General features: G+C 48.5%; 1 protein-coding gene across 4 annotated transcripts in view; it reads left to right on the top strand.

Moving 5' to 3' along the window:
- Window positions 1-21471, top strand: part of triob (trio Rho guanine nucleotide exchange factor b) — a 170566-nt gene that overhangs the window by 107428 nt on the left and 41667 nt on the right. For all 4 annotated transcript variants that reach the window (XM_066683021.1, XM_066683020.1, XM_066683022.1 and 1 more), the window contains 10 exons: window positions 533-642; window positions 741-810; window positions 1070-1159; window positions 1843-1935; window positions 2230-2341; window positions 2947-3137; window positions 4720-4821; window positions 5510-5649; window positions 5739-5838; window positions 16321-16564. In XM_066683021.1, the coding sequence (XP_066539118.1) occupies window positions 533-642; window positions 741-810; window positions 1070-1159; window positions 1843-1935; window positions 2230-2341; window positions 2947-3137; window positions 4720-4821; window positions 5510-5649; window positions 5739-5838; window positions 16321-16564 (1252 nt within the window). The remainder of the gene's footprint in view (window positions 1-532; window positions 643-740; window positions 811-1069; window positions 1160-1842; window positions 1936-2229; window positions 2342-2946; window positions 3138-4719; window positions 4822-5509; window positions 5650-5738; window positions 5839-16320; window positions 16565-21471) is intronic.

Raw genomic sequence — 21471 nt, 5'->3', positions numbered from 1 at the left:
ACACACTGTGAAACAGGTTAAAACGAGCCATCCTGATTCTGCTTCGCTTCTGACGTCAAGTGCGGAGACTTTAGAATGGCCCCGCCCCCTCGTCTGAGTCTGTCCAATCACAGTGCTTTGTGAGAGCAAACACAGCAATACAGAAGAGAACCGAGGGAAAACGGATAAAATACAGCGCTTCTGCTCCTCGCTCCTCACTGCTGTGCGCTCGGGGTCGGGGTGAACAGCGAGCGGCTCATTATCATTTAAAGGACCAGGTGCTGAAAGCAGGTGTTCTGAACAGGGCTGTTTAGACCGGGGGGTGTGGGGGGGGGGGGGCAGAACTGTGCTCCACTGTGGAGAACATGTTCCACCCTAAAGCTCCGCTACACAGTGGCAGCTACGCTCCACCTCATTGGTCACTGGTCAGAAACTGGGCATAGCAAGCCACACCCACAAAGCAGGGTGGATAGATTCCTGAGTGACCAAAGAGCATGTTTATGTATATTATGAGTGCACCGCATCCAGACTGAAGGGGGCACTGTTGTTGCAGACGTACCTCTGGGAGATGACCAGCGGAGTGGAGGAGATTCCTGCAGGAATTGTCAACAGGGAGCACATCATCTTCGGGAACATGCAGGACCTCTACGAGTTCCACCACAAGTCAGTGGTCCCTTTAATTGCTCTGTGGTCTGAAATCCGCCTCCATCTTGTTTCTCCTGCACTTTTAACTCCTTCCTTTCCTCTTTTTCCATCACCAGCATTTTCCTGAAAGAGCTGGAGAAGTACGAGCAGCTGCCTGAAGACGTTGGACACTGCTTCGTGACGTGGGTAAGTGCTCAGGGCTCGTTTGGGTTCGTGGTATTAAGCTAGTGGTTTCATATTCGTTTTACTGGTTGATGGTTTAATGGTTAAAAGGAGACACTCACAGCAAAGCAGAGGTCACCCCCAGGGTTCAGGGGTTAGAGAGTGTCCTTCAAAACTGGCAACACACTGGAGATATTGTGTTCTAGAAATGATTAATGCTTTATTCTGTCGGTGAAGGTGCTGATGATGACAGAGCTGACCTCGCTCCTCCTCTGTTTTCCAGGCGGAAAAGTTCCAGATGTACGTGAACTACTGTAAGAACAAGCCGGACTCTACTCAGCTCATACTGGACCACGCAGGACCCTACTTTGACGTGAGTGTGACGTGACACTGTGATGGAACCCTGTGGGTTTAGTCGTCATTCTGTTGAATGTCAGGTTTACATTTACATTAGCTGTAAAGCCTTTATACTGACACCTAGTGGCTTCCTGACTGTTCTGCACATGGGGAATGATTGCGCCCAGCCACTTGTGCCAAAGCCCACTCTAAGGTGAACTTCGGCTACGCTCTGGTCAGATGTTATACGCAGCGCCGAGGACACACGGACTGACCGCTCTGGCCGATTGGAGCCGTTAATTCCGTGTGGAGCTGACCGTGTAGTGGCTGTTCGGTTTAATCTGGTTTACTGCTGGGTGTTTGTGGAGAGAGAGGAAGTCACCTTGGCTTTCATTTCCTCAGCAGAGAGCACACACACACACACACACACACAGTGTTGCTACCCTCTTTTTATTGCTGCTGCGATGGCTTACATAATCTTTCACATCACTGCCCTCTCATCCAGCTTCTGTGTCTACAGCCACAGTGTCCCCCGCATCTCTGTCCCTCTGTCCCCCTGTCTCCGCTGTCTCTCTGTCACAATGTCTCACAGTGGCGTCCCTCTGCAGACACCACGTCCCAGCATCCTCAACCTCCTCCTGGCAGCTTTCACATTGTCCTCTGTGTGTGCTGTTATTTCTGTACTGACGTGTGTGTGTGTGTGTGTGTGTGTGTGTGTAGGAGATCCAGCAGAGACACAGACTGGCCAACTCCATCTCCTCCTATCTTATTAAACCTGTCCAGAGGATCACCAAGTACCAGCTGCTCCTGAAGGTGAGTGGGACAAAGCTTGGTGTGTGTCACAGTTTAAGTTCGTTCAGAAAGACCACGAGCTCAGGAATCGCGGGGATACTTCAGGCTCTGCTCTTCTTCCCTTCTTCACTATGCACCTTTGAGCAGAATGGTCTCCCTCCTGTTTCCTGAAGGGGCTTTAATATCTAGCAGTGAGGGGGCGCTGTGCTCCTCTCTGAAAATGATTTTTAATTTCTCCAATTCTGTGAATGCTTATAAAAATTCAAACTGTTTGTGTGTGTGTGTGTGTGTGTGTGTGTGTGTGTGTGTGTGAAGGAGCTGTTGACATGTTGTGAGGAGGGTAAAGGTGAGATTAAAGATGGTCTGGAGGTCATGCTCAGCGTTCCCAAGAAAGCCAATGATGCCATGCACCTGAGTATGCTGGAAGGTCAGTGGGAGGTTTCCTGTAGTCACACTGTGTGTACAATGAGATTATACAGACACTTACAGTCTCTGTCTCTCTCTCTCTCCCTCTGTCTCTCTCCCTTCCTCTGTCTCTCTCCCACTCTGTCTCTCTCTCTCACCCTCTCTTTCTCTCTCTCTCGCTCTCTCTCTTTCTTCCTCTGTCTCTCTCCCTCCATCTCTCTCTCTCTCTTCCTCTGTCTCTCTCCCTCCATCTGTCTCCCACTCCCTCTCTCTCTCTCACCCTCTCTCTCTCTCTCCCTCACTCTCTCCCTTTCTCTCTCTATCTCTATCTATCTATCTATATATATCTCTCTCCCTCACTCCCTCTCTCTCTCACCCTCCCTCTCTCTCACCCTCTCTCTCTCTCTCTTTCTCACTCCCTTTCTCTCTCTATCTCTATCTATCTATCTATCTATCTCCCTCTCCCTCTCTCGCTCTCTCTTTGTCTCTCTCTCTCTCTCTCTGTCTCTCTCTCCTTCTCTCGCTCTCTCTTTGTCTCTCTCTCTCCCTTTCTCTCTCTATCTCTCTCTCTCTCTCTCTCTCTCTCTCTCTCTCTCTCTCTCTCCCTCTGTCTCTCTCTCTGTTCAGGTTTTGATGAGAATATAGAGTCTCAGGGGGAGTTGATTCTGCAGGACACATTCCAGGTGTGGGACCCTAAGACCCTCTTTCGTAAAGGCCGAGACCGCCACCTCTTCCTCTTCGAGATGTCCCTCATCTTCAGCAAAGACGTCAAAGACTCGAACGGACGCAGCAAATACCTCTACAAAAGCAAACTGATGGTACGCACACCGTAAAACTGCAAAGATGTCTTTCTTTGCTCGTCTTCTTCTGTTACAGGACATTAGAGTCCCACTGTCCACTTTAATACAAACACTTACCTGTGCTTCCACTCACCTCAGACTGGTACACACATTTATTCATTTATTCATTATCTGTAACCCTTATCCAGTTCAGGGTTGTGGTGGGTCTGGTGCCTACCCAGAATCACAGGGCACAAGGCAGGAACACAACCTGGCAGGGGCACCTTTTACAGGGCAACATTCACTCACACACTCACACCATGGACACTTTTGAGTCACCAATCCACCTACCAACGTGTTTTTGGACTGTGGGAGGAAACTGGAGCACCCAGAGGAAACCCACGCAGACACAGAGAGAACACACCACACTCCTCACAGACAGTCACCCGGAGGAAACCCACGCAGACACAGAGAGAACACACCACACTCCTCACAGACAGTCACCCGGAGGAAACCCACACAGACACAGGGAGAACACACCACACTCCTCACAGACAGTCACCCGGAGGAAACCCACACAGACACAGGGAGAACACACCACACTCCTCTCAGACAGTCACCCGGAGGAAACCCAAGCAGACACAGGGAGAACACACCACACTCCTCACAGACAGTCACCCGGAGGAAACCCACGCAGACACAGGGAGAACACACCACTCTCCTCACAGACAGTCACCCGGAGGAAACCCACGCAGACACAGGGAGAACACACCACACTCCTCACAGACAGTCACCCGGAGGAAACCCACGCAGACACAGAGAGAACACACCACACTCCTCACAGACAGTCACCCGGAGGAAACCCACGCAGACACAGAGAGAACACACCACACTCCTCACAGACAGTCACCCGGAGGAAACCCACGCAGACACAGAGAGAACACACCACACTCCTCACACACAGTCACCCGGAGGAAACCCACGCAGACACAGAGAGAACACACCACACTCCTCACAGACAGTCACCCGGAGGAAACCCACGCAGACACAGAGAGAACACACCACACTCCTCACAGACAGTCACCCGGAGGAAACCCACGCAGACACAGGGAGAACACACCACACTCCGCACAGAAAGTCACCCGGAGGAAACCCACGCAGACACAGAGAGAACACACCACACTCCTCACAGACAGTCACCCGGAGCGGGACTCAAACCCACAACCTCCAGTTCCCAGGAGTGACAAAGACACTACCTGCTGCACCACCATGCCGCTCGGCACGTTACACACTGTTACACAGATGTTAAACAGTTACACACTGTGAAACAGATCTATTACAGACCTTTCGACACTGTTACACACCATTACACAAAGTTACACACATTAAACACTGTAACACAGATCTGTTACAGTCTGTTATATACAGATACACACTGTAACACAAATCGGTTACAGACTGTTACACACTGTTACTGACTGTTACTGACCGAACACCGTTACACACTGTTACACAGATGTTAAACACTTTTCGACACTGTTACACACATTACACACTGTAAAACAGATACTACTACCAATGCTTAACTCTACTCTCTGTCTCTCCCTCTCTCTCTCTGTAGACCTCTGAGCTGGGAGTTACGGAGCACGTGGAAGGAGACCCCTGTAAGTTTGCCCTGTGGGTGGGACGCACCCCGACCTCTGACAACAAGATCGTCCTGAAGGTGTGTGGTAGCTTTCAGACTCTGTGCCGCTGTGGTGATTAAATCATTTTAAGATGAATCCCTATCAGCCACAACATTAAAACCACTGTGTCTGCACTGGTAGTCCACTCTCTCAGCTCCACTGTCCACATAGGAACATGTTATAGTTCTGAAATTACAGGCTGTAGTCCAGCTGTTGCTCTGCATTCTTTTTAGCCCCCTTTGACTCTTCAATGGTCTGGAACCCCACAGGACCCCCACAGAGCAGGTGTGATTCAGGTGGTGGATCATTCTCAGCGCTGCAGTGATGGTGGTGTGTTAGTGTGTGTTGTGCTGGCACGAGTGGATCAGACAGAGCAGCACCTACTGGAGTTATTTATTTATTTATTTATTATGACAATTCTGCAGTAGATATTTTACCAGATTGCAGGATAAACAGATTATGCTCACACCGTCTCTTATTGACTCATGTTATTGTATAAACAGAACATTTCGTAAGATTTTAGCATCTTATTTTAACACTTACATAACTCCAGGCCTTGGATAAGTGCGACTGAGGCCTGGAGAAGCTCGACTGGTGAGTCATTTGGTAATCTAAAGGTAATCTAAAATCCACACACACACACAGACCCACAGCCAGGAGTGAGGTGGAAGAGGCAGAATCTCTGTGTTTGTCTGTGTCTCATTCGCTTTTCCCTCGTCTCCACAGGCGTCCAGTTTAGAGAACAAACAGGAGTGGATCAAGAACGTGCGGGAGGTGATCCAGGAGCGAACCATTCACCTCCGGGGGGCACTCAAAGAGCCCATCCACATCCCCAAGACCACCAGCTCCAAACACAAGGGCAGACGGTACGTCACCTCCCGTCGTCTCACTTTCGGCTTCAAAAATGAGATGAAGTATCATATAGTTATTAGACGTCTGTCTTAACCAATCACAGGGAAGGGGAGGACCTAGACAGCCAGGGCGATGCGAGCAGCCAGCCAGACACAATCTCCATCGCCTCCCGGACCTCCCAGAACACCCTGGACAGCGACAAGGTGAGTGTGAAATCTTAGAATCAAACCCGTTCCACAGATGTAACCGCTCACGTGAAGCTCAACGCTGGGCCGCGTCGCGGGAGCCTAGTGTTGGAGGATTGTGTTCGACACTGTGATCGTATTTTCATCTGAAACAAGAGTAGAACAGAAAGATACAGGTGAGTTCGAGCCTCAGAAAAGGCTTCGTCTTCGGGCCAGAATCTGCTGAGGTGGGCCTTAGGCTGGCCACAATAAAAGGCCACTCTATAATGTGCAGTTTTATCACACAGCACGATGCCACAGCTGTTAAGTCTTGAGGGAGCGTGCAGTCGGCTGCTGACTTCAAGAATATCCACCAGAGCAGTTGCCCGTGAATTAAATGTTCATTGCTCTACCATACGTTGTCTCCAAAGGCGTTTCAAATAATTTGGCAGTACATCCAACCGGCCTCACAACCGTGGACCATGTGTAACCACACCAGCCCGGGACCTCCACATCCAGCATCTCCAAGATCATCTGAGACCAGCCCCTGGGCAGCTGCTGCATAACCCAAGACGGTCTCAGAGAAGCTCATCTGCATCCGCCCTTCCTCCTCATTGGGGGTCTCCACCTGTTCATCATTGTGACCAACTTGAGTGGGCAAGAGGTGTTCTCTTCACGGATGAGTCCCGGTTTTCACTGCACAGGGCAGATGGCAGACTGTGGGTGAGGGGTTTGCTGACGTTGACGTTGTGAATCGAGTGGCCCATGGCGGCGGTGGGGTTATGGTATGGGCAGGAGTATGTGTGTTATTTATGGCGTTTTGAATGCACAGTTACCGTGATGAGCTTCTGAAGCCCATTGTGGTGCAAATTCATCCACGACCATCACCTCATGTCGCAGCCTGATGATACGCTACCCCATGTTGCAAGGATCTGTACACAACTCCTTGAAGCTGGAAACAACTCAGATCTTGCATTGCCAGTAGGTTTGGGATGCTCTGGACCCCCGGACCCCCTTCCCATTACAGTCAAAGTAAACTGCACATTATAGAGTGGCCTTTTATTGTGGTCAGCCTAAGGCACACCTGTGCAGTAATCATACCGTCTAATCAGCATCTAGATATGCCACACCTGTGATGTGGTGAATAATGTGCATTGCCCTAAATAAATAAACAGATAGTGTCAGGTTTTCTTTTGGTCCAGTCTCCTCCTTTGTCTCCACCCTAGTCACTCTTGAGTCCCGCCTTATAATCAGTGTCTCCGCCTTTGCCTCCATCGTTGCCCCGCCCTCTCAGGTGTTACTTGTTCTGTGGCCATGTGTGTAAATATCCCCTTGGTTCCGGTTTGTTTTTCTATGTCCTACCCATGTTTATTTCCAGAATATATATTGTGTTTGCTTTTATAGGTTTTGGTAAATAAAGTGTTACTTGTGTTTACGTCCACCTCTGTCCTGCTGTGACAGATAATTTGTTAGATACTTAGTTAGTTAGTTACTCTGGCGGCACGGTGTTACAGCAGGTAGTGTCTCAGTCACAAAGCTTCAGGGACCTGGAGGTTGTGGGTTCGATTCCCGCTCCGGGTGACTGTCTGTGAGGAGTGTGGTGTGTTCTCCCTGTGTCTGCGTGGGTTTCCTCCGGGTGACTGTCTGTGAGGAGTGTGGTATGTTCTCCCTGTGTCTGTGTGGGTTTCCTCCGGGTGACTGTCTGTGAGGAGTGTGGTGTGTTCTCCCTGTGTCTGTGTGGGTTTCCTCCGGGTGACTGTCTGTGAGGAGTGTTGTGTGTTCTCCCTGTGTCTGCGTGGGTTTCCTCCGGGTGACTGTCTGTGAGGAGTGTGGTGTGTTCTCTCTGTGTCTGCGTGGGTTTCCTCCGGGTGACTGTCTGTGAGGAGTGTGGTGTGTTCTCTCTGTGTCTGCGTGGGTTTCCTCCGGGTGACTGTCTGCGAGGAGTGTGGTGTGTTCTCCCTGTGTCTGCGTGGGTTTCCTCCGGGTGACTGTCTGTGAGGAGTGTGGTGTGTTCTCTCTGTGTCTGCTTGGGTTTCCTCGGGGTGACTGTCTGTGAGGAGTGTAGTGTGTTCTCCCTGTGTCTGCGTGGGTTTCCTACGGGTGACTGTCTCTGAGGAGTGTGGTGTGTTCTCTCTGTGTCTGCGTGGGTTTCCTCCGGGTGACTGTCTGCGAGGAGTGTGGTGTGTTCTCTCTGTGTCTGCGTGGGTTTCCTCCGGGTGACTGTCTGCGAGGAGTGTGGTGTGTTCTCCCTGTGTCTGCGTGGGTTTCCTCCGGGTGACTGTCTGTGAGGAGTGTAGTGTGTTTTTCCTGTGTCTGTGTGGGTTTCCTCCCGGTGACTGTCTCTGAGGAGTGTGGTGTGTTCTCTCTGTGTCTGCTTGGGTTTCCTCGGGGTGACTGTCTGTGAGGAGTGTAGTGTGTTCTCCCTGTGTCTGCTTGGGTTTCCTCCGGATGCTCCAACTTCCTCCCACGCTTAAAAACACACTTGACTCAAAAGTGTCCATAGGTGTGAATGTGTGTACCTAGCCACTGGAATGCTTAGTCCCAAAAGCCCGGATAAATACGGAGGATTGTGTCAGGAAGGGCATCCGTCATAAAAACTGTGCTGGTGCTGATCGTGGTTAATCCTCTGTGGTGACCCGTGATGGGAGGAAGCAGCTGACAGAAGAAGAAGAAGAAGTTAGTTAGTTACTCCCAACTGCCCTCCAGAGGCAGAGGTGGCTGCCCACTGCTCCGTGGGTGTGTTCACCGCCCCTAGTGCACTAGAGTGTGTGTGTGTGTGTTTTCAATGCCATGGATGTGTAAAATGCAGAGGTGAAATATCACCTCTGGGTCTCACAATGGGTCTTGTTCAATGACATGAAAGCACAAATTTCCATTTCAAAATGTAAAAAAAAAAAGATGAACCGGTACTGAACTTCCACTGATTTATTGCCAGAGGAGAATGTGCAGTGCCCATATCTATCACATCAGCTGACAGGTGCCCATGCTAATGAGTGTCTTTGACCTTGACCTTGATGGGGGAGGGGGCAGTCGTAGGCACACTGTGTTCGCTAGGACCCAGGCCTATGATCTCCTGGTGATATGGTCTTATTTAACCACATTATCTCCCTGACGTAGTCATCACCAGCTCCACCCATTTAGCGGGGACTCTAGGGCTCCAGCAACCTGGATGAGAAAGGAGAACCCGCTTCCACCGGAACTGAAATTGGACATTCAGCTGTTCCAAACAGACATGGGATTTTCCTCCATCCCACAGCCATTAATCCTGACGTGTACCTGGCTGTGGACCCGTGTTCTGGGCAGTGTGTGATCTGTCTGTGCGTCTTACCCTGATCTGGTGACGTAGACCGGTCACGGGAGATGGAGAGGACGGAGGTGTCGAGGTTACTGGAGTTTCTCTTAACAGCACAGATGCTCCTCCTCCCACTCTCTGGCTCTGACTCTCCTCTCCCACAGCCTTGTTTTTCTCACCGAGCTTTATCACAAGCCTCCTGACAACACACACACTCACATACACACGGGCATACACACACATGTCACACAGCTCGAGGGTCTTGGTGTGTGTTCTCCCCGTATCCGCGTGGGTTTCCTCCGGGTGCTCCGGTTTCCTCCCACGCTCCAAAAACACACGTTGGTAGGTGGATTGGCGACTCAAAAATGTCCATAGGTGTGAGTGTGTGTTACCCTGTGAAGGTGCCCCCTCCAGGGTGTGTTCCCTCTTTACATTCAGTGATTCCGGGTAGGCTCTGGACCCACTGCGACCCTGAACTGGATAAGTGCTTTTTTATTGGTTTTTGTTAAATCACACTGGTTTTGTTGTTTCAAGGCTAGGAAAGTGTTTATTATTAATATTTTACAGAATTTCATGAAAGAGAGAGAGAAAAAGGGGAAGATGAAAGCATTAATCTATGCACCAATCACATTCGTCGTCTCTCCAATTGCCCCAATCACAGGTCATCTTACAACACACTGTCAGCAAGACGTTACTGTGCAGTATGATGCATGTCGTCTGCTACCAAGAGGATGCACAGGGTCCACTACATTATTCAGATTAATAACATGTAGAAAAATAAATGAACTAAAAAGAAGAGGAAAAGGATTTGAAAGTGAAATCATAAAGATGTGTGCACTCTTCTTTGCTGAGAATGGGCTAATAGCAAAAAATAAAGAAGAATTTTATGAAATTTTAATGGATTTAATGAAATATTTTGGCTGTTCATCTTTCACGGTTTTCCTAGATTTTCCCTAAATATCCAAGATATAGCGGCCATAAGCCCCCTTGAAAACACCCACGAAGTAGTAAATCCGCGAAAAATGAACTGCGAAGTAGCGAGGGATTACTGTACTTCACTTTTCATTTGTGGAACGTTATTCGTCTTAATTTGCATTATATTTTCCACTCTTTGAAAATTCAGTCCCAGAACATGGTTAAATCTTCTGCTTCTCACGATCCGAGTAATCAGAAACACTTTCGGAGGACTCAGGCCTTTTTTGAACATCCCACAGATACTTTGTGTGATTAACACATCGTTCTCTCGTTTGTGTCACGTTAAAAGACGTGAAAAAACGGAGAAAGCCATTACTGAGAAAATTATATAAACAAAAACGTACCGCAGATGATTTCTGATCAGGAGCCAGAGTGGAGTAAAATTCTACTGTCTCGTTTCCAGAAATGGACCTTTAGGTGGGCCTTTATTCTTTCTAGAATTAAAGATAGTAAAAATAAAGATCTTGGGGGTACGGAGGAAATAAATTCGGCGGCGGTTTCAGTTTTGTCCGAGCCATTGCACCAATAAATTTTGTGCTTCACGCAGAGTCTTGACCTCATATTTTGCGCTCTCATCCCATCCCCTCACATTCCAGCTCTAAATCCGACCCTCTCTAGGGTGTTTGTGCGGAACAGTTCGGAAGCCCCAGTGTTTGCAAATGCCTGTATGTCAGGATCGCGGCGGACGCACTCGCTGAAAACACAGTAAACTTTATTTACAAAAAGGATAACAAAACAAAGACAGACCAGGACTACAAAACAAAGGTGGACTAAACGAAGAACAGCAGAAACAGACAGACTAGACTGGCCAACATCACACGGGAAACAAACAGAGGAAACGAAACAACGATGTGGGAAACGAATGACCAACAAACAGGAAGTGACACATACATGAGTGGAACTTAAATACGTAACACAGACAAAGGACACCTGGAACAGATAATGAAAGGGCAGGATTACCAATAACACTGACAAGGAGGAAGAACAAAGGCAGGACTAGGGCGGAAACATGAACAACAACAAACAGAACCATGTGCTAAGTGAGCACATGGCAGGGAAAACAGACACAACAGGACAAGGGCAGCACGTGTCTAATGTGCAGTGGCAAACTGCACCATAACTTCGGAGCTGTTACAGTAAAAGCACGGTCCCCTATGATCTGGGCTTGTAGGGCTGTAACAGCTCCCAAAGGTAGGATGTGGCAAGACCATTTAGGGATTTAAAAGTGAGTAAAATAATTTTAAAATGGACCCTGAAGTATATGGGCAGCCAGTGAAGTGAAGCTAAGATGGGGGATATGTGCTCATACTTACGTGTGCCAGTTAAGAGCCGTGCTGCTGTATTTTGTACAGACTGTAACGGGGCAAGAGAGAACCCACTGACCCCCAGATACAGTTACTGTAATCCAGAGTGGGATTGGAACAAAGGCATAGATTACAGTCTCAAATTGTTGTTTCGAGATAACTGGCTTTATTCTAACAAGCTGCCTCAGATGAAAACAGCTTGCTTTGACTACTGCTTTGAAATTAGTAAAAAATAAGTGTCTAAAGCTGGTACGCTAGGCTTCCTCTCTCTCTCTGCTTATGGCAGAGAGATGAAAATTGGACTTTTTTAGGCAATGGAGAGACACCAAACGCTGAAAAGCACAAACTGAGATGAGGATGCGGCTGTATTCCTGCTCCATAGTTGGGTGAAATTGACTTATTTATGCTGTTTTGGAAACCACTCTAAATTCGGGAGATTGCTAACTGAATGAAAGTAAACAAAGACTGAGAGGGCTACAAAACTAAACAGCTCGAGTTACAAATGAATTTCTGTGGTAATTCAAACAGTGAATAAAAAGTATGGACAAACTTCTGCCGCGTACAAACAACAGTCATTTTTCTCCTCAAACACACTGGTCCACCTTAAAAGATGCTGAGCTTCTAAACGTTAACAAAACAGAGAACAGAGTTTACCCACAATTGTAGGTGTCCCCTTTAATGGCCCTTATTTTTCAGTCATGTTTACCTGAAACGTTTGGTTATCCCCGTATCTCGAGGTTGTTAGGAGTCCCCTAACTGCTTTTAAATGTGATAAATGAAGGCTGGTGTGTTCTCCCCGTGACTGCATGGGTTTCCTCCGGGTGACTGTCTTTGAGGAGTGTGGTGTGTTCTCCCTGTGTCTGCGTGGGTTTCCTTCGGGTGACTATCTGTGAGGAGTGTGGTGTGTTCTCCCTGTGTCTGCGTGGGTTTCCTTCGGGTGACTGTCTGTGAGGAGTGTGGTGTGTTCTCTCTGTGTCTGTGTGGGTTTCCTCCGGGCGACTCTCTGTGAGTAGTGTGGTGTGTTCTCCCTGTGTCTGCGTGGGTTTCCTCCGGGTGACTGTCTGTGAGGAGTGTGGTGTGTTCTCTCTGTGTCTGCGTGGGTTTCCTCCGGGTGCTCCGGTTTCCTCCCACGGTCCAAAAACACACATCGGTAGGTGGATTGGTGACTCAAAAGTGTCCGTAGATGTGAGTGAATGTGTGAGTGTGTGTTGCCCTGTGAAGGACTGGCGCCCCTTTCAGGGTGTACAGATAATGAATGAATGAAAAATGAAGGCTGGTCTTTGATGTTGCATGGTGCTTTTATAACTATATCTTTATTTTCGTGGGGATGAAATTCACAGCCCAGTCCGCTATTGCAAGCTTCCCACTACCCGCCCATGCACACACTGAGCAGAGAGGAGCTGATGTTCTGTAACTGACTGGCGAGTCCCAGCTGGCCTCTGCACAATGGCGCTGTGTGTGTCCAGTGTCAGTCGACACACAGCGCTCTCTCAGTCCTCCAGGAGGTGAGGAGGTCGGGGCCAGCTGCGGAGTTTTAATTAGCCTCCTGCTCCTTTAAAACAGCTCCACAGCCTCTGTGTGCCTCCGCCTCTCTCTCTCCCTCTCTCTCTCTCTCTGTCTCTCTCTCTGTCTCTCTCTCTCTCTCTCTCTCTCTCTCTCTCTCTCGCTTGCTCGCACTTGCTCTCTCTTCTTTCCAACAGCCCTTGCGCCTTTAGATCTTGAGTGATGCTGTCGCCACGGCGATGCTGCGATGTGTCAGCAGCCTCCGAGCGCCTGCCTCTGCATCTCTGCCCAGTTCTGAAAGCCCAGGGAAGCAGGACTGAGGACTGAGATGGAGAGGGAGGCTTTATTTCTTTGCGTTCAGCTTTCCGTCGCGGTGCCTGAAGAACGTACTGCTTCTCCTTAGAGTCGTGAGGCGTCTCACTCTTTCACTCTCTCAGCGTGGACTTGCTAAGGGACATGGAGCGCAGAAGCTCAGGGTCGGTGGCACACCTGTTGTGCTCTCTGGCTATGCCTCATTATCAGTTGGTACGTGATTGGATGCCCATCAGGACACGTCCACCATAAGCCATTCCTCTGTTAGTGTGTGTGTTTGTTGGCTTGTTGCACTTTCTGAGGTGCGTGTGTGTTAGTGTTGTCAGGTGCAGTGTGCTGTTGAACTGTTATTGTGTAAGTGGATGCAGATTGCTGTGTGTAGTGATGCTGATGGATTGGTAATGGTTAAAGATAAACTCACACTGAAACTCACTGTAGTTTACAGCAGTGCCGTGATTCATCAGAACTCCTGAACTACAGCTGTGATTGGTAAGCTATGCTCAGCGCTGAACTGTGAATGGAATGCTCAGTGCTCATTTGCATTTTACTGCCTTTCCATCATGTAGTTAACCAATAGTGCACTGCACAGCCCTGGTTATCACTCGCTCACTCACTCACTCACTCACTGAGTGAGTGTGTGAGTGACTGGGTGAGTATTTGAGTGACTAGTTGAGTAAGTAAAACTGTCCACATCTGTGTGAGTAACTGGGTGAGTGTGTGAGTGACTGGGTGAGTGAGTAAAACTGTCCACATCTGTGTGTGAGTGACTGAGTGACTGGGTGAGTGTGTGAGTGACTGGGTGAGTGTGTGAGTGACTGGGTGAGTGAATGTGTGACTGGGTGAGTGAGTAAAACGGTCCACGTCTGTGTGTGAGTGACTGGGTGAATGTGTGTGAGTGACTGGATGAGTATTTGAGTGGCTGGGTAAGTGTTTGGGTGAGTGAATGTGTGACTGGGTGAGTGTGTGTGTGAGTGACTAGGTGAGTGAGTAAAACGGTCCACGTCTGTGTGTGAGTGACTGGGTGAATGTGTGAGTGAGTGAGTGTGTGAGTGACTGGATGAGTATTTGAGTGCCTGGGTGAGTGTGTGGGTGAGTGACTCGGTGAGTGTGTGAGTGACTGGGTGAGTGAGTAAAACTGTCCACATCTGTGTGTGAGTGACTGGGTGAGTGTGTGAGTGACTGGGTGAGTGTGTGAGTGACTGGGTGAGTGTGTGAGTGAGTGGGTGAGTAACTGTATGAGTGTGTGAGGGACTGGGTGAGTGTGTGTGAGTGACTGGGTGAGTGAGTGTGAGTGAGTGAGTGTGTGAGTGACTGGGTGAGTGTGTGTGAGTGAGTGACTGGGTGAGTGTGTGTGAGTGAGTGACTGGGTGAGTGTGTGTGAGTGAGTGACTGGGTGAGTGTGTGTGTGAGTGACTGGGTGAGTGTGTGTGAGTGCCTGGGTGAGTGTGTGTGTGAGTGACTGGGTGAGTGTGTGAGTGACTGGGTGAGTGAGTAAAACTGTCCACATCTGTGTGTGAGTGACTGGGTGAATGTGTGAGTGACTGGGTGAATGTGTGAGTGACTGGGTGAGTGGGTGAGTAACTGTATGAATGTGTGAGGGATTGGGTCAGTGAGTAAAACGGTCTACGTCTGTGTGTGAGTGACTGGGTGAGTGTGTGAGTAACTGTATGAGTGTGTGAGGGACTGGGTGAGTGAGTAAAACGGTCTACGTCTGTGTGTGAGTGACTGAGTGAGTGTGAGTGAGTGACTGGGTGAGTGTGTGTGAGTGAGTGACTGGGTGAGTGTGTGTGAGTGAGTGACTGGGTGAGTGAGTGTGTGAGTGACTGGGTGAGTGTGTGTGAGTGCCTGGGTGAGTGTGTGGGTGAGTGACTCGGTGAGTGTGTGTGTGAGTGACTGGGTGAGTGAGTAAAACTGTCCACATCTGTGTGTGAGTGACTGGGTGAGTCTGTGTGAGTGACTGGGTGAGTGTGTGTGTGACTGACTGATTGAGTGTGTGAGTGACTGGGTGAGTGTGTGTGAGTGCCTGGGTGAGTGTGTGGGTGAGTGACTCGGTGAGTGTGTGTGTGAGTGACTGGGTGAGTGTGTGAGTGACTGGGTGAGTGAGTAAAACTGTCCACATCTGTGTGTGAGTGACTGGGTGAGTGTGTGAGTGACTGGGTGAGTGTGTGAGTAACTGTATGAGTGTGTGAGGGACTGGGTGAGTGAGTAAAACGGTCTACGTCTGTGTGTGAGTGACTGAGTGAGTTTGAGTGAGTGACTGTGTGAGTGTGTGTGAGTGAGTGACTGGGTGAGTGTGTGTGAGTGAGTGACTGGGTGAGTGAGTGTGTGAGTGACTGGGTGAGTGTGTGTGAGTGCCTGGGTGAGTGTGTGGGTGAGTGACTCGGTGAGTGTGTGTGTGAGTGACTGGGTGAGTGAGTAAAACTGTCCACATCTGTGTGTGAGTGACTGGGTGAATGTGTGAGTGAGTGGGTGAGTAACTGTATGAGTGTGTGAGGGACTGGGTGAGTGAGTAAAACGGTCTACGTCTGTGTGAGTGACTGGGTGAGTGTGTGAGTGACTGGTGAGTGAGTAAAGCTGCCCACATCTGTGTGTGAGTGACTATGTGAATGAGTGAGTGTGAGAGTGACTGGGTGAGTGAATGTGTGACTGGGTGAATGAGTAAAACTGTCCACATCAGTGTGAGTGACTGGGTGAATGAGTGAGTGAGTGTGTGAGTGACTGGATGAGTGTTTGCATGACTGGGTGAGTTTGTGAGTGACATCGTGAGTGTGTGGGTGAGTGAACGGATGAGTGAATGTGTGACTGGGTGGGTGTGTGAGTGACTGCGTGAGTGACTGGGTGAGTGTGTGATGCTCTGGAATGGACTGGTGCTCTGTCCAGAATGTGTTACTGCCTAAAACCCAGTGATTCCAGATGGGCTTCAAACCCACCAAGACCAGGTGAAGAGTTTACAGAAGATGAATGAATGAATGGCATGGGAATGCACTTGTTTTGTGTAATTTTTCTCTTATGCTAATCCAGGTTGATCAAATCTCCTCATGTATATAATGTTATGCAGATCCACACAGTTCTCCTCACGTGGTTTTAATCATGTTCCGATATTAAGCCCCTGATTCACCTCACTCTTGTCCACAGCTGTCCGGCGGTTGTGAGCTGACGGTGGTCATCCATGACTTCATGGCCGCTAACGGGTCAGAGCTGACGGTGAGGCGGGGGCAGACTGTGGAACTGCTGGAGAGGCCACAGGACAAGCCTGAATGGTGCCTGGTTCGCACCACTGACCGCTGCCCTGCCCAGGAAGGCCTGGTGCCCATCGCCACGCTGTGCATCGCCCACTCCCGCAGCAGCATGGAGATGGAGGGACTTTTCAACCACAAAGGTAGGAAGAAGAAATATATCCATATCTCCATGTCCCAGGTTTTTGGTGCTAAGCTGGAGTGGCGGTACTCAAGGGTCCAGTTTGGGACAGTTACAGTTGATTTTTTATGAAGTATACATATATTTGTCTTGGATGTAGGTTATGGAATTTGCTTTTCAGATCTTTGAACCTTTGCAGAAGCTCATATGTTCTGTGTCATGTCAGAGATATTCATGAAATGCTCTTTGAATAAGTATAGCTAGCACGTTGTCCTGTTGGATGCTCCGTTCCTTTGACGCTGTAATGCTTCACGACCTCAGAAGGTCTAGCTCTGTAAAGAGACTCAGTCCAAAGTGTATCAGCTGGCCCCTGCCTTGAGGGATTTCAGCCAGACAGGTTCTTACTGGTGTAGGTGGATTTCAGCTGTTTCTTTTTGTCCATAGTTTACAGACTAGCGCCAGTGACTCAAGCACCGAGCCTGCAGGTCATCGGCGCCCCACAGTTCTCTTTCTTCAGAGGGTAAACCTGTTCTTGGAGAGGAGTGTGTGATTTGGATGTGTGTGTGTTGTAATTGTCATTTGTACTTGATGCTAAAGGAGGAATTTGAGAGAAGGAAAATAGGACGATGTGCTGTGGTTGACAAAATGCTCCACATGGCAGACCACTGATGGTTTTCTACTGCATGGCTCCTGCACTAATGGACTCTACTGCTCTCCACTGGACTCTACACTCCGTTTGGTACCTGGTCAGTTTTCCACTCCAGCAAAGGTGGCCCCTGTGGTCACTTCAGGTCTCCTGGTCATCTCCATCTCATCTCCTCTCTACCCAGTTGCCGGTGTGGGGTGAGGGTCTTGGGCGGATCGTCCAGGTGGAGACTGCACACCGCTGAGGTTTGAGGCTATTCCCTAACGCCCCAGAGCATGTGAAGTGCTTTGTAGAGAGACTCGGGGGCTGTAGCCACGTGTGCTAACCACTCCGACGGCGCGTGCTATCTCCTGCACTGAGCTGGTTTGCCCCTGGGGAATTCCCACACTCCCAGAGGTCAGAGGAGGTAAGGACAAACAGCGAGGAGCAACTCACCGGAGGGTTCGACCGCAGCCGAGTTTAGGAAGATATGATTCAGCCTTCGAGCATGTCGAATGATTTATTTTTCTCATTGCTTTATTTTCTTCTGAGCTGCTGTCTTCTGGGCAGCTTTATCCCTTCTGACCAAGCCTGCCCACAAAGCCCTGGATGGTTCGGGCCGAATGCCGTGGGTCAGTCTGTCTGGGAATGGCGTGAGAGAGTTTGCAGGATAAAGAGTTTTCTAACAAAGGGAAAGTCAGGTTGTGACGTGCTTTAATTGGTGGGGTGTCCAAGCACAGGCTTCTGAGGTCAACAAGAAAGGCATGACTGGGCAGTCTTTGTGAGAAATCCAGCTGTGTGTATGGTTTGGTTCTCACTGTGGAATGCTGAACTGAGTGTGTCTCTCCATTATGTGTGACTTTGCTTTTCGATCTTAAAATAAAATGTTTATCAAGTCGACGCTTAATAAAACAAAACAGTATCCGTTAGGGGAGGGGAAGCAGTCCAGGACTAAATAGACCCTAGTAAAAGTAAGTGTTTATGGGATATCAGAGCAGTCACGCTTCAGAATTAGGTTTTAAGTTCACATGATTAAAGCTGCAGCTCTGAAAGACGAGGATATGCTGAGTTTCCCAGAGTGCAACACAGGGATTGTGGAAAATTCAGTGTTTTTTCGCTAGCTGGAGTTTGGCTGTTCCAACATTGTAATTTAATATTTAAAGGGGACATCTTATACCTCTTTGTAAACAAGTTAGAATAGGTCTATGGACGATACAAAACATGTTCATGAAGTTCTTTGTGCAAACTCACTCTCACATAGAGATCTCACCAGCTCTATGCAAATAAGCTGTTGCTGGCCACGCCCCACCCATTCCATGTTTACATAGGAGAGGGGTGGTGCCAGGGTAGTTCTATGCCAATTTCCTTATTGTGATGTCACAATAAGGGAGCCATCCGTACGGCTCGTAGAAGCATGTGATTCCTGACGCCAAACTCTTTCAATTGACTCACAGAAAACGAATGGATTTTAGTGTTTGGAGTGTTTCTAGGAGCAGTAGAGACCCAAGTGGAAATACAAAAGCACACAAACAGTGAGTTTTGCATAAAATGTCCCCTTTAATACGTAAAGGTGATGTAAACATTGCATCTACTGTTGAGTTCAGAATGTAGATTACATTTTATTTATGCTAAAATATGGATAAAAGAACTCACACACACACACACACACAGAGCTCTTGTTCCTGAGCCATGCTGCAGTGTTAAATTTCTGTTATATTTCCCTGTCCGATGCTAAATCACTTCCTGAAACCTTTACTCAGTAAATAAAGAGATTCTAATTTTAAAAAATCATCAAAACTACACAGAAACATTAAAATAAAGTAAAAAGAACGGTTTCCTCTTGCGAGTTTGTCATGAATATCACACACTACACATTTATGTCCCTCCCAAAAACACAAGGAAGTACCAGCGATTTAACTTCATTATTGAGATTGCATTTTTATTCTATACACACTGCCAATGTAAATATAATTCTGCTGCGCTGATCTCAGATCACACGTTGGTAGGTGGATTAGCGACTCAAAACTGTCCGTAGGTGTGAGTGTGTGAGTGAGTGTCTGTGTTGCCCTGTGAAGGACTGGCGCCCCCTCCAGGGTGTATTCCCGCCTTGCGCCCAATGATTCCAGGTAGGCTCTGGACCCACCGCGACCCTGAACTGGATAAGGGTTACAGATAAAGAATGAATTTTGTATTGTATTCTAGTCAGAAATACACAATTACACCCCCGTGTAAGGGTTTTTTTATCTAACTTTTGGCCGTTTTCTGTAGGATCTAGAAATGTGTGGAGCAGGTGTGATGCTCCACAGGCTCAGGTTAGCCACACTGTACTTTGTAGCACTGAATTCACAAAATAAAGTCACGACTAAGTGGAGACTGGATCCAGAACGTTTTCACCATTTACGTTTACTGTTATTTGGTTCCAGCTGGGAATGAATTTTTCTGGTTTGTGAACCAGTTTATGTCGGTGGAAACGCAACGGTGATAGGTTCCAAATTTTATTCGTGAACTAGCAGTTCCTACTCGCGCATGCACGTTTCAACATTAGGAGTCAGTCAGTCAGTAAGCGAAAATGGCTCTTCTAGGCCGGCCTGGTAGGTGGTCTGGCAAAAAAACTACCTAGTGATCCTTTAAATGATAATGAGCTGCTTGTTGTTCACCCCGACCCGAGTAGCGAGGCGCGGAAGCTCTGGCTTTTAGCCGTTTTTGCTCATTTCTCTTTCTCCTCCATTCTTGTTTACTCAGTGGTTATATTTCTCTGCACTCGTTGTGTCTGTTTTGCTACTCTTAACCTCATCTTTGCGCTCTCACATAAACGCGGGTCCAGTGCTGTGATTGGACAGACTCAGAAGAGGGGGCGGGGCAGTTCTAAAGTCTCTGCGCTCTGCGTAAGATGCAACAAAACATCAGAAACAACATGTTTTCAGTCTGGTTTGTTTTACAGCTTTGTTTTACTCTTTATTTTGTTCCGAGTCAAATTCCAAACACTAAATGTGACACAGCATCTTGTGAGTGTTGTACACAGTTGTGTCTGAGGTCATGGGAAAGGTGCCCGTGCTCTCTCTCTGTGTGTCCAGTACTTATTTATAGAACCTGCGACGTCCACGTGTTCCTGACCAGTCCATAGGTCAGCACCAGCGCTTCAGACTGAGGTAGTGGAGAGTAGAAGAGTGGGAGCGGGGTGGTATCAGTGAGTGTGTGAGACCCCAGGTGAAATCCTCTGCGGCTGAAGGAGCCTCTGTGTGCGCTGTGTGTTCTTTCTGCAACAGGAAGCAGTTCCGCTGGCCACAGCCCAGACACGACCAGCCAGACTCACCGTTCAACAGGAGACACTTTGTCCTCACCACTGTGCCTTTCTGTCCTCCCCCAGCTGTGCACCTCTACCCTTCGTCTCAGCTCTACCCTTCCTCCCTCAGCGCGGGGGGAGGGAGGTGTGTCTATGGAAGTGACTGTAGACGAAGTGTGGTTTGATATTGGTCAGAGCTGTGGGTCATAATTTGGACGTTTAATTACTGTCGTTACATAACGCAGATGGAGAAGTCACACTGTTTAAAGCAACACTAGGTAAGATTAGGCATTTTTGCTCCTGGGCTCCCCCTACAGGCGAAAAGTTTAATTCACTTTAGGTCAGTTTGAGTTATTGAAAAGTGCTATATAAATATAATTTTAAACCAAATGTTGAAATCAAGGATTAGAATGTGGGGGTGTTACCTACCCTCCTCCAAAAGTTACATAGTGCAGTTTCTGCAGTACTGAGCCTTGTGTAGCAGTGACAGAGGCTCTAATCTCCCTATTACTGCCCAGTGGAGCATCTCAGTGATTTAGACGCTGTGACTTTAAGGTAAAATATTACATAGTGTTGCTTTAAAGCCAGAACCTGTTAGTATGGACATGAATGGTGTACTCCCATTTACAGTAGGTTATTCCAGTGAGATCACTTGGTTCTCTTGATGAACTGGTCACACAAGGTTAGACCTGGTCCTCACTTTGAGCTTTGGCTCATTTAATAAACGACAAAACAGACGAGAATAATGGCTTCGCTTCACGAGACACGTCTAGTGGTTAACAGTTGATCCAAAGCTCTTCACGGTTTCTCAGGGGACGGTGGAATGTAGTGTCCTTCCTCGCTCGCTCTCCTTCTCCCCCCTGTCTCTCTCTCACTCTCTCTCGTTCCCTCCCCCTCTTCTCCTCCCACCCTCACTCTCCAGCTCCTGTCAGCACAGCCCTCCCCCTCTCTATCTCTCCTCCGCACATTCTCCGCTGGGATATTTTCAGTCGGATACAGAGGCTGTGGACGCTGTTCGCTC

The sequence above is a fragment of the Hoplias malabaricus genome, chromosome 10 (assembly GCF_029633855.1).
Source record: "Hoplias malabaricus isolate fHopMal1 chromosome 10, fHopMal1.hap1, whole genome shotgun sequence".
Classification (NCBI taxonomy): domain Eukaryota; kingdom Metazoa; phylum Chordata; class Actinopteri; order Characiformes; family Erythrinidae; genus Hoplias; species Hoplias malabaricus.
Note: the sequence above shows the minus strand (reverse complement) of the source record. Positions and strands in the feature narration are given on the sequence as shown.